The 13,589-nt window shown below is 43.9% G+C and overlaps 1 protein-coding gene across 2 annotated transcripts in view; it reads left to right on the forward strand.

Annotated features, from left to right (window-relative positions):
• The window catches only part of LOC117367244 (solute carrier family 12 member 9-like), a 154,406-nt gene that overhangs the window by 20,077 nt on the left and 120,740 nt on the right, over positions 1-13,589 (forward strand). The window contains exons 3-5 of one of the 2 annotated variants that reach the window (XM_033959668.1): positions 920-1,057; positions 6,274-6,573; positions 10,177-10,284. In XM_033959668.1, the coding sequence (XP_033815559.1) occupies positions 920-1,057; positions 6,274-6,573; positions 10,177-10,284 (546 nt within the window). The remainder of the gene's footprint in view (positions 1-919; positions 1,058-6,273; positions 6,574-10,176; positions 10,285-13,589) is intronic. The other variant, XM_033959669.1, reaches the window with a different exon arrangement.

Raw genomic sequence — 13,589 nt, forward strand, 5'->3', positions numbered from 1 at the left:
TATCAAAATATATTCAGGCAGTGGTGAGGACAGAGATGCTGGACGGAGGGAGGGAGAGGCTGGGGAAGGAAGAGAGAAATACCAAACCAAGACTAAGGGCTCCTTTTATCAAGGGGCGCTAGTGGGGTTAGTGCGTCGGACATTTCATCACGCGCTAATCTCCGCTGCAAGCCAAAAAACTAGCGCCTCGTCAATGGAGGTGTTAGCGACTAGCAGGGCAGGCGGTTTAACGCGCAGTATCCTGTACGTTAAACCCCTACCGCAGCTTGATAAAAGGACCCCTAAATATAATCCTGCTCTGTTCTTCCAAAATCTCAATAAAAACTAGCTAATAAAATGCTGTCACACTGTTTTTTCGCCTTTCGATCTTCGGACACTATCACCCCAAGGTCCCTCTCCCCGTCCGTGCATATCAGCTTCTCTCCTCCCGGCATATACGGTTCCTTCCTATTATTAATCCCCAAATGCATTACTCTGCATTTAGACCATTCCTCTAACTTTTGCAGATCCTTTGCCATGTTTTCCACTCCCTTGGATAAAGGTGGAATGGAAATAATAAACTATAAACTATGGGGTCCTTTTACAAGGTACGCTAAATTGGTTAGCACACCCTAAATCAGTTTGCGTGCTTTTTTAAAAGGACCCCTATATGACTATAAGGACAGCATCGTGCACTTTTACACAACCCACATGTAGACCTGTTCAAGGGCACGGTATAGCCGAGTGTGGTTAGAATTACAAATGTAGTTGTGCTTGGGCAGACTATTTTATTTTAAAAAAAAACCCCACAGAGGCCACCTATGTGTCTTTATAAACAACCTCGATCTAGGCAGCTTCCTGGTCTTCCGACCTCAAGAACCTGTTTGTAGAAATGACCCTCTGCGTCTGACCTGCTTCAGTCCTTGACTACATAATCCAGACATGATCAGCAGAGCTCTGGGCCCAGAGTTTGGTGGCGCCATCGGCATTATGTTTTTCATGGCCAACGTCTGTGGAAGCGGCCTCTACGTTCTGGCACTAGTGGAAGCTATTGTTGACGACTTTGGGATTCCTCCAGGTAATTGGAAGGGGCTCTGGGCAGATAGCGAGAAAAGTGGGTGGGGATGTTAAGAATAGAAACTGGTAAAATATTTAGGCCTCTCAAGTTGACTTGAGGAGAAGAAAACCCAGCTTGGAGCTCAAACCCAGGGCCCTTGTGCATGAGTTAATCCTTCTTTCCCCCTTTTATCTTAAAATAAATGGCTCATTTGTTTTTATTACTGTTGAAATGAGAGACGGAGGGACGCAAAAAAGAGGGAAATGACACACAAGGAAAGGGGTGAGAAAAAATACAAGAAAGGACTGGTTGGGGAGTGTTGCCAAATAGGGAGGAAGTTATGTTTAGAAGGCATCTTTAAATATAAACGTTTTAAGTTCTGGGATTGAGATTTTGTGGATTATATTTGGGGCAGAGGAGAGGTGCTTCAGCATAAGCTGATTGGTTAGTGCATGTGCAGTAGCACTTACGGACTTATTTGGGTTTCCCTCTCATTTCAGCAGAAAGTACATTTCTTTGAAGCTGGTGGTGGGCCTTTCCTGGATCCCTGTAGTGAATGCCTTTATCTCACGCAAAACCCACATGCTATCGGCCAAGTTGATTTCATTGTAGTGAAGGCATCAAAACCCATAATCCGTTCCCACACATGGCTTTGCTGTCATGCACAATGTGACGGAAGATAAATATAAAGTCCAATTTCACTCCCAGTGTATGTCGTAGACTTTTGGTGAATGTCTGGAGTAGATTTTTTGGATTCAGCTCACACTGTACATCAATATAAGTTCTATTCAGGTTCTGTAGGTATTTCCCTGACCCTAGGGGACTTACACTCTGGAAGGTTAAGTGACTTGCCAAAGGTCACAAGGAACAGCAGCGGGTCTTGGTTCACTACTCTAACCATTGGTTGCCTCCATGTGCTCCTCATTCCCCCCCCTCCCCCTCCCCGATTGAAACATTTCTGCAAAGACAGACAAGATGCTGGTTTTCTTTGCTAGGTTTCTAGGTTTAAGCATCCATGCAGCTAATTATTTCAGCATCCAAGGGATAGAAGAATAGAGGAGGAAGAATGCATATATTTTCTCTCTCTTTCTACCGTAAGTCACCTGTAACTTTGGAGACTTGGGCGAATGTGTGGAATTTGTTTACAATGTGCATATGAGGAGTTTAGGCAATTGAGTTCTGGCCTCATTATAGACAGCCGTCTGCTTCCTGCTTCAACTAAGCAAGAACTGAAATTCTGGGATTGTAGTTGGGCTTTGGGGAGGGTCACAACGCAGAGGCAGCCTTAGTCTGCTTAGCAAACAATCTCCTTAGTTTCTTTGATTCTGGGAGGGACATTTCTTTGGGTTCAGCATCTTTGACCGGACTCTGCTGTTGAGTCATTTAAGGGATAGTGTGTTCCGAGGTTTGGCGCTGAATTGGTTTTGTTCCTATTTCTCTCTGGCTCTTTCGAAGTAGTTTGGAATGATTCTTTGCCAAATAGTCTCTCTCTTTCTGGGATCCATCCTAGCCCTCATTTCTTGCTCCCTTAACAATCTTCGTTCATGATCTGGGTTTTAGCATTTTACGCCAATGACATTCAGCTTTTGATATGTCATGATGCACGAGACCAAAGCGTTCAGTGTACCCTAGAAACTAACCTCATTAAGTACCTAGACAGCTGACCCGTTCCTCTCTTTCCCATCTATAACGGTTCTCTTGCCCTATCCCCCTCTTGTTCTCCCATCCCTTAAGTTCTCTCATCTTGTACTTCACTAATCTTTTGTAAACCGCATAGAACTTAATGGTACTGCGGTATATAAACTGTTATTATTATTATTATTAAGGGGTCCTTTTATGAAGGTGCACTAACCTTTAGTGTGAGCTAAATCGGTTAGTTCACCTTCATAAAAGGACCCCTAAGATTTCTACCTGACTGGCTGCGTTGTACTCTGAAGCCTTTGCAGCGATCTAGTGATCAAATTCCTCTGCCGTGGTCTGTTAAACCACATCCCAATTACTTTCCCATGGGGTATGTTTTGTTTACATCTTTTTCTTTTAAACCTCATATTTCTTGAGTGGTTCAAAAACCCGTTATGGTTTTATGGAAAATATGATCTAAAGACCTTAGTTTATGCCCTGTATTAAACCGACTCGATTATCGTAACTCACTCTTGGTTGTTAGTTCCTCAGTATTTGATTGAACTATTCAGAACATGGCCGTCAACAGCACTGGCTTACAGTGTAAGATTCTGAACTTATGCTGCACAACGACCATCTTTTCTATCATCATTAAATTCAGAACCCTTTGCCTGGTCTTCAAATTGTGTCTCCCGCCTGCTCCAGCATATCTGAACTCTCGCCTTATTCCCAATGCCCCATCACGTTCCATCCATTCCTCAACCGCTAAACTACTTACACTCCTGTCCCTCCCTCCTTTCCATTTAACTGTTTCTGATAAGACCAGCTTCAGCTATCATGGTTGAACTCAAAATTCATCTGTTCATTGAGTTCTTTGGTCCTACTCCTTGACTAATCTTCTCTCCCTTTCGTCTCTTCTCTTGATTATCTCTTTTTATTTTTGTGTCGTTGGCCACATAGTTGTCCTTACGGACTCCTTGTGGTATATCGAGCACTGGAAATCAATCAATCAATCTAGAGTCTTCGTTTATGCAACTGCTGGGACTCTTCATGTTCAACTGTATTAGCTGATTGGTGTCTTCTCTTTGGAACGCACTTCTCATTAACACTTGTTCTGAACCGTCTTTCATTAGCTTAAAAACATGGCTTTTCTGATATTTGTCTGAAATCCAAGGCCTTCTGGAAAAGTATTTGATTTTAGGTCCTTTGGATTGAAGGACTGAAATTAGCTTAGGACCCTGGAATATTTCTATTTAACAGGGATATACCTGGATTTCTTGGACACTTGCTGAATGTGGCCAAGTTGACCTTGGTGGTAGACTGGAAAAATCCAGCTTAAATGGTAGGCCAATGGAAAACTTAAGTGCTGTTGGAAAATGGAAGCAAATTTGGAGTTAGTGCGTATCCTGAACTTTTCTGAGTGAGCGACGCTTCTCTCACTGAAGTATCTCTTGGTAAACAGATTGTTCCTTTTGTTCCCCCCTCCAACCCTTTATTTTCTTTGTAAAAAGACATTGTATAATGTTTTTTATCTCGCCATTCCATTATTGGCATGTTAGTGTGATTTATTATATTCTGACCCACTTTGCATAATTTTTTAAATGTTTATTTTAAATGACTCTTCTAATGTGCAAATTCTGACGGCAGTGATTTTGGGATAAGGTATCAATCGCACAGTTAGTGGACTCTCTCGCTCTTTTCACTGATTACCCCTCTCCCTTTCTTTGGGTCCTACAGGCTCTCTTCTGTCTCTGGTCTTCAGTTCTTTCTGCCCTCGAGCGTCTTTTCTTTTGTTTTGTTTTTTTGGTGTTTTTCGGGCTGTCACTCTGCCGACCTTGGGCTGTTTCTTTTTTGTTCTGTCAGTCTCTTCAGTTCGAAGCGATCCCTCTATTGTGTTTTCCCATTACTAAATGAACATTAGAATAGCCTTACTGGGTAAAATGTGGATCTCAACCGCACCTCCTTAAAAATCTTCCTCCTTTGGTTTTTGACAGCTGTGATTTCTGATTTTGTGTCCGCGAGGTCCGCATTTTACCCCCTCTTTCCACTGCTGCAGTTGTTGTGGGTTTTAATCCCACGGACCTGTGCTGATAGTCTTAATAAAAATTAATTTGAGGGAACACTTCAGCTAAGGGAGGTCTGTGGCAGAAAAACTTACGTATTTTTAGAAGTTCAAGCTGGTCTTGAACCTAGATCCTGAGGCTCTAAGTCTAACCTCTAAGTTACTTCCTTAGCTTATGAAATTGTAAAGTTTTGGCACTTTTAGTCTCAACATACGGTAGGTTTTGGCTCCTTCACTTCCGTCAATTAAATGATCCAAAAAAAAATTCCTAAAGTAAAGGGCAGCCCATTCTTTTCAAATGATTTTACCTGGAAATGTGATACAATATCACAGACAACTCTGTGCGGCAATCAGGGCTGCAGTGGCAGGAGTGAGGTGTATTAGCAGAGCTGTGAACGGGGTAGGGAGTGGTGTGTTGCAGGGCGAGACACTGTTTCTCCATAGACATGGCAAGCACTGGGATTGCCTCCATCACACCTCCTTTCAAAGGAGAGACCAAGGCAGTTGCCACTGTAAGATGTGAAGTCTCTGGGACGCAATACCCCGGTGCTCGTTCTTTCTGAGATGCCATGTTCAGTTCCGGTCACTTATTTGCAGCTCTGATCCAGTGAAAGTGCTGTTGTATCAGTGTCAGAGAGGAATAATCTTGAAGAATGGCCAAGGCCTTTTATTTTTATAAAAAGGAAAATAAATGGAGAGAGGAGAAAAAAAAAACCACCCCATTGTCAAGAAGGAAATGAATGTGAAAAGAACAAATAAAGTTCTCGGCAGCCCAGCTTCTGAAACACTTTATCAGAGATTACAGAGAGATTCTAGTGATTGCAATTGACCAGGCTGAGAGTTTTAAATGCCAACGTGGTTCAATGAGCCACAGATTAGGTTTCGCATAAGCATTGCACACACACACACGGAGAGGCCCATGGAAAAAGCTAAACATGCAGGTACCCTGGGGCGTTTGTGCCCGTTACTGGCTGGGTTTGAGGGCGACGTGTCAAAACTGCGGAAGACAATGGCGTGCCGACGTTTAAGCACAGAACAAATGCGTGCTGCCGTTTCCGCCACTTTGAGGCCTTCCCTTTTGCGCTCTAAGGGGGAGAAACCCCCTACCACACTTAGAAGTCCTCGCGCTCCCGTTGAGAGTGGGGGGACCCCCCCCCCCACTACACTGAAAAATCCCGAACAGCAAAAAGAATGGGAGTTTTCCGTGTACTGGGGGGTTCTCCCCAACCCCCCTCCAACGGGAACGCAAGCAGTTCTAAGTGTAGTCAGGGAAGGCCTCAAAGCGGTAGCGCCCAGTTCTCCTGCGCTCAAATGTCACTGTACTTTTTCTGTCTGGCTCCCATTAGTAGTAGCTATTCTTTTTAATGGCACTAGTTCAGCTGGAGTTTGGGCAACTAGTTTTCCAGATATACTCCCTGTCCTGGGGGTGTCTGACAGTGTTGGGAACCATTGCTGAACCATTAAACAATGTCATTCACACTTTGATCCTGTCATGGCTGTCATGGCTGGTTGAGTTAGTCCAGGCATTGACGACCTCTCCATGCCCTTTCTACAGGTCAATCCATGGGTACTGCAGTCCAAGCGCTTCCTCGCAGCTATTGGTATGAGTTTCTCTATGGCACCATCCTGCTTCTCTTCTGCCTGCTGGTCTGTTTGGTTGGGACCAGTGTCTACTCCAAGGCCACCTTCCTCATTTTCCTCATCGTTGTCGTAGTACTTGGAAGCATCTTCATTAGCTTTTTTGCCATGAAGAAGAAGGCTGTGTCTCTCATCATCGCTGAAGACAATACCACCAGACTCCTCAACGGCTCATTCACTGGCTTCAAATTTTCAACCCTGGAGAACAACCTGAAACGTAAGGAATCCAAGCAGGCTACGCCACCGCCTTCTCTGTGTTAGGGTTACCAGACGTCCGGATGGATTTTCAAAACTGGACAGTTTGTCTGGATTTTGGAAGGCCCCGAGGTCAGGACCGTGTCTGGAGAGTCTCCGAGTATGCGTGGATGCGACATGATGACATCGCATGCATGTGACTACATAGCGTCACATCGCGCATGCGTGGAGGCCCTCCAGATGTGGCCGAGATTTAGAGAAGGAGAAGATACAAGGGTTGTGTGGGGGTGGGGCTGGAATAGGGCGGGGCCACCTGTCCTCTCTTTTTTTTTTTTTTTCTTCAAGAAATCTGGTAACCCTACACTTTGCCCCCCCCTTCCTTTTGTTATGCCTGTGCCCTCATCCTACCCCCCCCCCGGTCTCACTGCTTCTGTTGCCCCTCTTCTTCCCACTGTCCTTTTTCTTTTTGTTTCTTACCCCACCCACGAGCAATAGGAAAATATAAACTCAGGACGGGGAGGAATAATTCTGGAGCAAGCTGGATATAGGAAATGGGTGTGGGGGCATAACAATGAAAATAACCCCCATGAAACTCTAAACAGAGAATTTTGCTCGAACATTTAACTGTTCCTGATAGAAACATCCTTTTTGGTCTTGTCTCTTCTTTCCATCTTGCATCTGTTTCCATCCGTTTTCTCTTCTATTTTAAGCTTTCCAGCCACGAGTCTTTCCTTCTCTTTATTTTCTCTCCTTCTGTCTTGCTTTGGTTGCCGGGTGGAATGTTTATGTTGAGTCTTTCTTTTGTCTTTTTCTGTCCCGATTCTCTCCTCCCTCGTTCTCTCTCCTGTCCGCCACTGCTGCAGAGCGTTGACAAGACGTCGCTCTCTCCATCTATCTGTAGAGAGAGTGATTGGCAGAGTTTTCCACTTAATGCCACCGTCTCCCTTTGGACTCGGCTAATTTAATTTTTTCCTGACCTCCAGACGATGTTATTCGGGTCAGGGAAATGAAATTTAACACCTTCTGTGCCATGACAAACCATAACAGCTGGAGAGAGAGGCAGTAATACTGGCGCATGCCGCGTACTCTCTCTTTTCCCTCCATGTCCTTTCCGTGGCCTTCGAGGAAGGAAAGACAAAAAGGTCTAAGTGATCCACCTGTAACCTATGCACCTTCTTAAAAATACGCAGGGAAAGGAGGTGCAGAAAAGTACATCAGCTCAAAGGCAGATGTGTATCTTTTAAACGCTGCAACTAAAGTCTTCCTGTGCTGCCTGGTTTCCACCTCCAGCGCTTGAATTTCTAACGCAAAGTCCCCAATGGACTTATACCACACCAGAAACAGCATTTTTTCCGCAGTCGCGCCTTCGCTTTGGAATGCAATGCCACCACATCTCCGCTCTGAAAATTCTCTAAACAAGTTTAAAACACACCTTAAAACATTTCTGTTCCAAGACGCCTATCAAAATTCCAATTGAGAACCCGAAAAAGGGAAAACAAAAATTAATCAACAGAGAAACGCTTTCAGGGAGCGACATCCCCCCTTTCCCCCTCTTTCCTTCCTTTTATTGTTTTTTTTATTTACACAACGTAATTAAAATCTCTCTCTCCCCCTTTCCTCTCTCGTCTCCTACCCGTCTTAATTATGTCCTTGTCTTGGCCTCAATCCCTGCTATTTTTATTTCAATTTATTATTTTCTGAAGCAATTTTAAATATTTTAATATTTTTAAATTTCTGTTATTGTTACCCGACCACATACTTGTGATGGTCGGTATATCAAGCTATAAATAAACTTGAAACTTGATAGGCAGCCGCCTATGATTTCTTTATTTTAAAAAAGCCTTTGGGAACTTTGTTGGAAATTCAAGCACTGGAGGTGGAAATCAGACAGAATAGGAGCAGAACTTTAGTGCCTTTATCAGGTAAGTACCTAGATTTAGCAGCCCCAGGTGCCAGCTTTGCGGGGGTACTGGTGCCTCACCTTCTTTCTGCCCTCCTCCCCCATATACCTTTTAAATGTTCTTTTGACATCACTTCCTGGTTGCAGGACCAGGATTTGATGTCAGAAGAGAGACGAAGCCGGCATGAGCAGCAGGTGGAAGATGCCACGTGCACCAGTGAACATTTTCAGAGGCCCATGGGGGTGGGGCATTTAATCAGTGGGGAAGAATGAGGGTTGCACGGCGCAGTGATGCTAGGCACCAACCTCCCTCGCAACTCCACTGCTCACTGTGGAGCAGACTTCCTTGAATGTTGCCTTGCCTCCCCGTCTGTGGATATTCACTTCTGTCCCCTGTTTAGATGACATTTTTGCCTCCATCACAAGGTGAATGAGGTGCGCAGGGCTGTTGGTGGGAGGCTTTATTAGATGGTTTTAAGAAAGGTTTGGACAATTTCCTGGAGGAAAAGTCCATAGTCTGGTATTGAGAAAGACATGGGGGAAGCCATTGCTTTCCCTGGATCAGTACCACGGAATGTTGTTACTCTTTGGAGATTCCGGAATCTTGCTATTCTTTAGGATTCTGAAGGGAATGTTGCTACTCCTTGGGGTTTGGCCAGGTACTAGGGACCTGGATTGGCCACCGTGAGAACAGGCTACCGGGCTTGATGGACCTTTGGTCTGACCCAGTAAGGCTAGTCTTATGTTCTTATTTCTCTCCATTGTGTCGAACAGATTTTTTGTGATGATCTTTCTTGCTAGGAATAAACTAGATTAGTGACTTATTTGGCAATGTGGATAAATTGGGTGCTGTATTAATCTCTGATAACTGGCAGCCTTTTTATGGGGCTTTGGCCCTGATGTGACTAAAATGCCACACAGCATGTTAGTCTAGGTTTTTATTTAATCACATTTAAAAAATGCATGTTATTGCCCAGAGCATCAAGCTAATGGAATGCTGATGTATGTGAGAAATTAAAAAATTCACACTAACAGACAGGGTATCTGAGGGGTGGTAAAAATGTGGGTTAGACTTGACACATGTTTTTCATTGGTAAAGTCAAGAAAAAAATACCATGAAGAGGAATTTGTCTCGATGGAGAAGCTCCCTTCCACTGCCACCCCACATGAAGGGTCCTCCATATACTTGGTGGTCCAGTGACCCCAAAGCCCTTCTCACCAATAAAAAAAAGAGAAGGAGGCCCTTGGGGCACCTGGAACCTTCCTCCCCCCCAACCCAACCCAAGCCCTAATGCACCCACTTATTTCTGGCCTGCTGCTGCCATGTTGAAAACTGACCCGAACTCGAACCCTAGTAGGTCATCTGCCAAATAAGGGAGTGTTTCATTGAACTGTTAAGGTCAGGGGTCTTCATTTTGTACTCTAGGACAGGAACAAGTCCTGGTTGGGTTTCCCTGAATCTGTTAAGTACATCATAGAACATAAGAACATAAGAATTCGCCTCCGCTGGGTCAGACCAGAGGTCCATCCCGCCCAGCGGTCCGCTCTCGCGGCAGCCCTCCAGGCCCATCACCTCTGTAATGGTCCCTGACTATTTCTATAACCTACCTCAACTCCTATCTGTACCCCTCAATCCCCTTATCCTCTAGGAACCTATCCAAACTTTCTTTGAAGCCCTGTAACGTTCATTAAATCTTTTTTTTTTTTTTTCCTTCCACTTTACAGCTGACTACACGGTGGATTATACCACTGGAAAGATGGTGACTTTTTCTACAGTCTTTGCTGTGATGTTCAATGGCTGTACTGGTATAATGGCTGGCTCTAACATGTCAGGTAATGTTCACCTCTGCTCTCCCAAGTTCTTTCTACATCAGAAGACATCAGTGCCCTGTTTAGCTCAGAGCAATACGTTTCAAGTTTGTTTAGCATAGATGCCCTGAACCAATTAGTTCCACCACCTGCTAAGTGAAGGCCTTTGGCGCAGTTCTGCTCCCAGTACAGGCCTTTAAGTGACTGACTGGGTCAGACCCTGGTTAAGTGGAAGGTGTGAGATGGAGTTTGCTCTGAGGAAAGGGTGTCTAAAATTATGTACCTCAGGGATTGGTGGTCCCTGTACCAGCTCTTGTCAACATTTTTCTGTGGCTGATTCTGTGGCCACGAATTTGGATTTGGAGAATGAGATGTACAACTTCAGCATCTATGAGACAGACTTGGTTTTTCTTGTTGGGTGGATCTTTTTGGACCCCTGTTAGGTTACAAAGGTTAGATAGTTCTAAATCTAATAGATGCTGAGGAGGGGTCTATGAAAGCTGGAGGATGATCAAGAGCTTGGGAGCTCCTAAAGCAGAAAACAAGGCCTCTGAAGTATATTTTTGGACGCTGTAGTTTCCATTATTGCTTGACAGCTTAATGATATTAAAAAAAATGCAGAGTCTTGAATTTGGGTTGTAAAACCATAAGGGCCAGGGGGCGAAGTACTTCTGTGCTTGAAAGAAGAGCAGGACTTGGGGTGGTCCTATCTGATGATCATAAAGTGGCCAAAGAGGTAGGAAAGGCGATGATGGTAAAAGCCAGACGGATACATGGGCGCATAGGGAGAGGAACAGGCAGAAGGAAAAAGGCAGCGAGACCTCATTTAGAGTACACTCCCCCTACCTAATGGCAGGTTTAGGATTCACAAATTCAGTTATTGGAGAGTCTCCCGGACCCTTCAACAGCTTACCTTAAACACTCTGGTGGTCTAGCGGTGAAGCTTACCCATTATCAAAAATGACTGCCTCATGTTCTTGTGTCAGTCTAGTGAGTTCCTGTGGTCTCACGAGACTGAAGTAGCCATTTTTTGATAGTGGATCACCCCGGGGCAGGAGCATAGGAAGATCGCTCCTGCCCCGCTTCACCGCTAGACCACCAGGGCTTGAAAGGTAAGTTGTGAATGGGACTGGGAGGCAGGAAGGGGTCAGGATGGGGGGCCCTAAGGTTATTCATGATTTTTAATATTCGCGAGGGAGCTGTGCCCCTAACCCCCACGAATATGAAGGGAGACTGTGTACATTCTGGAGATCATAAAATGCATAGGGCAGACTTAAACTTCTCTATATGTATACTTTAGAAGAAATACAGATGAGGAGAGCGGTACGATAGACATTTAAATACCTCCAAAATGATAACACGCAATTGGAAATGTTAGGATCGACTTAGGTGGGCAAACTTGTGTTCTAGTTATAAATATGAAAGAAAGAACGCTGAAATTTTAGGTTATAATAAAGTATTTAACATGGGGTGGAGCCCATTGGCATCACAAGAGATGTCATGTACCTTACACATCCAGGGTGGGAGGGAGGGTGGTGGGAAATGTATTATTGTTTGTTATTCCTATTTTATTTATTGTATGGAAATTATAAATGTATATCTACTTTTATTAGTTAAGGGGGGAGGGGGGAGAAAATGAGTGTTCTTTGAATTATTTGCATAAAAGTTTCTTTATTTGTTTATGTTGAAATTCATTGTATTGCACTATTTATATTTTAAAATTATTAAGGATTTAAAAAAAAAAAAAATAAAAAAATACTTCCAAGGCAGTGATTGTCAAACCAGGTCCTGGAGGTTTTCAGGACATCCACAATGAGGATTCATTAGAGGCCCATCCTCCACTGCATGCAAATCTCTCACGAATGCTGAAAAGCTGTGTGGCTGGGGTTTGGGACCCACTGCTCCAGAAGGCAGGTCTCTCTAAGTTGAGAGGAAGCACTGGAACAAGACGTAAAGGGATCGATAGGCTCGGGAGTAATCCGGAAATATTTCTTTATGGAAAGCATGGTGGATGCATAGAAAGCTTCCCATTGGCGGTGGAGCGTGATGAACCCGAGGGTTGTATCTGAATGGAAGAAGCCATGGGACAAGCCCAGACGGTCGCTGAGGGAGATTATATAGGCTGGGCAGTCTGGATGGGCTATAGACAGAGTCTCAATTAGTGCTGCCCGATTCAGGGAAAATGATTTCGATTTGATTCAGCCTATTGAATTGATTATTTGATTCGATTCACTTTTCCTGCCCAATTGGGTGTTTTTATTCAAACGTCCTCCTGGCAGGTTTATTTTGTAGTCTTTCCACACCCCCCCCCCCCCTTTGCCCTCTCCAACCCCACGCCGGTGCTGTGGTGTAAATAATATAAAAAATACTTTTTCTCTCTCTGTTAGGTCCTGGCTCACACTCGCTGTCTTAACACCAGTTCTGGCAGGAAACCCATTTCAAATCTGACATATTGTAATCACAAAATAGAAAATACAATTATATTTGTTTTCTACCTTCCACTGTCATATCCACAATTTGTTTCTTTCCCACTGTCTAAGCTTCGTTTATTATTTTTTGATACCCCGCAAATCTAAGTGACTTACAATTTACATTGTATAAAATAAAAATTGTTAAAAACTTTACAAAACACAAATGGGTAGAGGGGAGGAACTACAATTTATGATCGGAAAGCCAAAGGGAAGGATGATACAAAAGGACAAACTGTTTGTCCCTGCTGGGGCACTAAATGATAAGTAAAGGTTTGGCAGGATGTTTGTTATTTATGAAAAGGCATCAGTGAACGAAAAGGTTTTTAGCTCTTTCTTGAAAATGTTAAGAGAGGTTTGAAGTCTAAGATTATGAGGAAGCAGATTCCATAATTCGGAACCCTAAACAGAGACAATAAAATTGCTTATCGAATCTAGAAATCTCTCTCTAAATGATGGTTCTGATTAAGAGATCTAAGCGCACAAGAGGGAGTAGAAGTTGTTAAGAATTTACTAAGAAATAACGGAGTATCTGTAGAATGAATTTTAAAAACTACTAATAGAATGTTATAAGTAATGCCATCTCTCTGTTTCCCTGCCTTGTGCCCTGGGTCAAACCTCTCTCTTCCCCTCCATGCAGCACCTCGCCCTTCCTCCCCTCCATTATCATGTGCAACATTTCTTTCTCTCTCCCCATGCACCATCTCTCCCTGCCTTCCACCCTCTCTCTTCTCCATGCATGTCTCTCTCCCCTCCTCCATATGAAACATTTCTCCCTTTCACCCCTTTCTACCTCTTTGCTTCATCTCTCCCTTCTTCTCCTCGACCACAACAATTCTTCCTCCCCCACCCTCCCCATGT

The sequence above is a fragment of the Geotrypetes seraphini genome, chromosome 9 (assembly GCF_902459505.1).
Source record: "Geotrypetes seraphini chromosome 9, aGeoSer1.1, whole genome shotgun sequence".
Taxonomy (NCBI): Eukaryota; Metazoa; Chordata; class Amphibia; order Gymnophiona; family Dermophiidae; genus Geotrypetes; species Geotrypetes seraphini.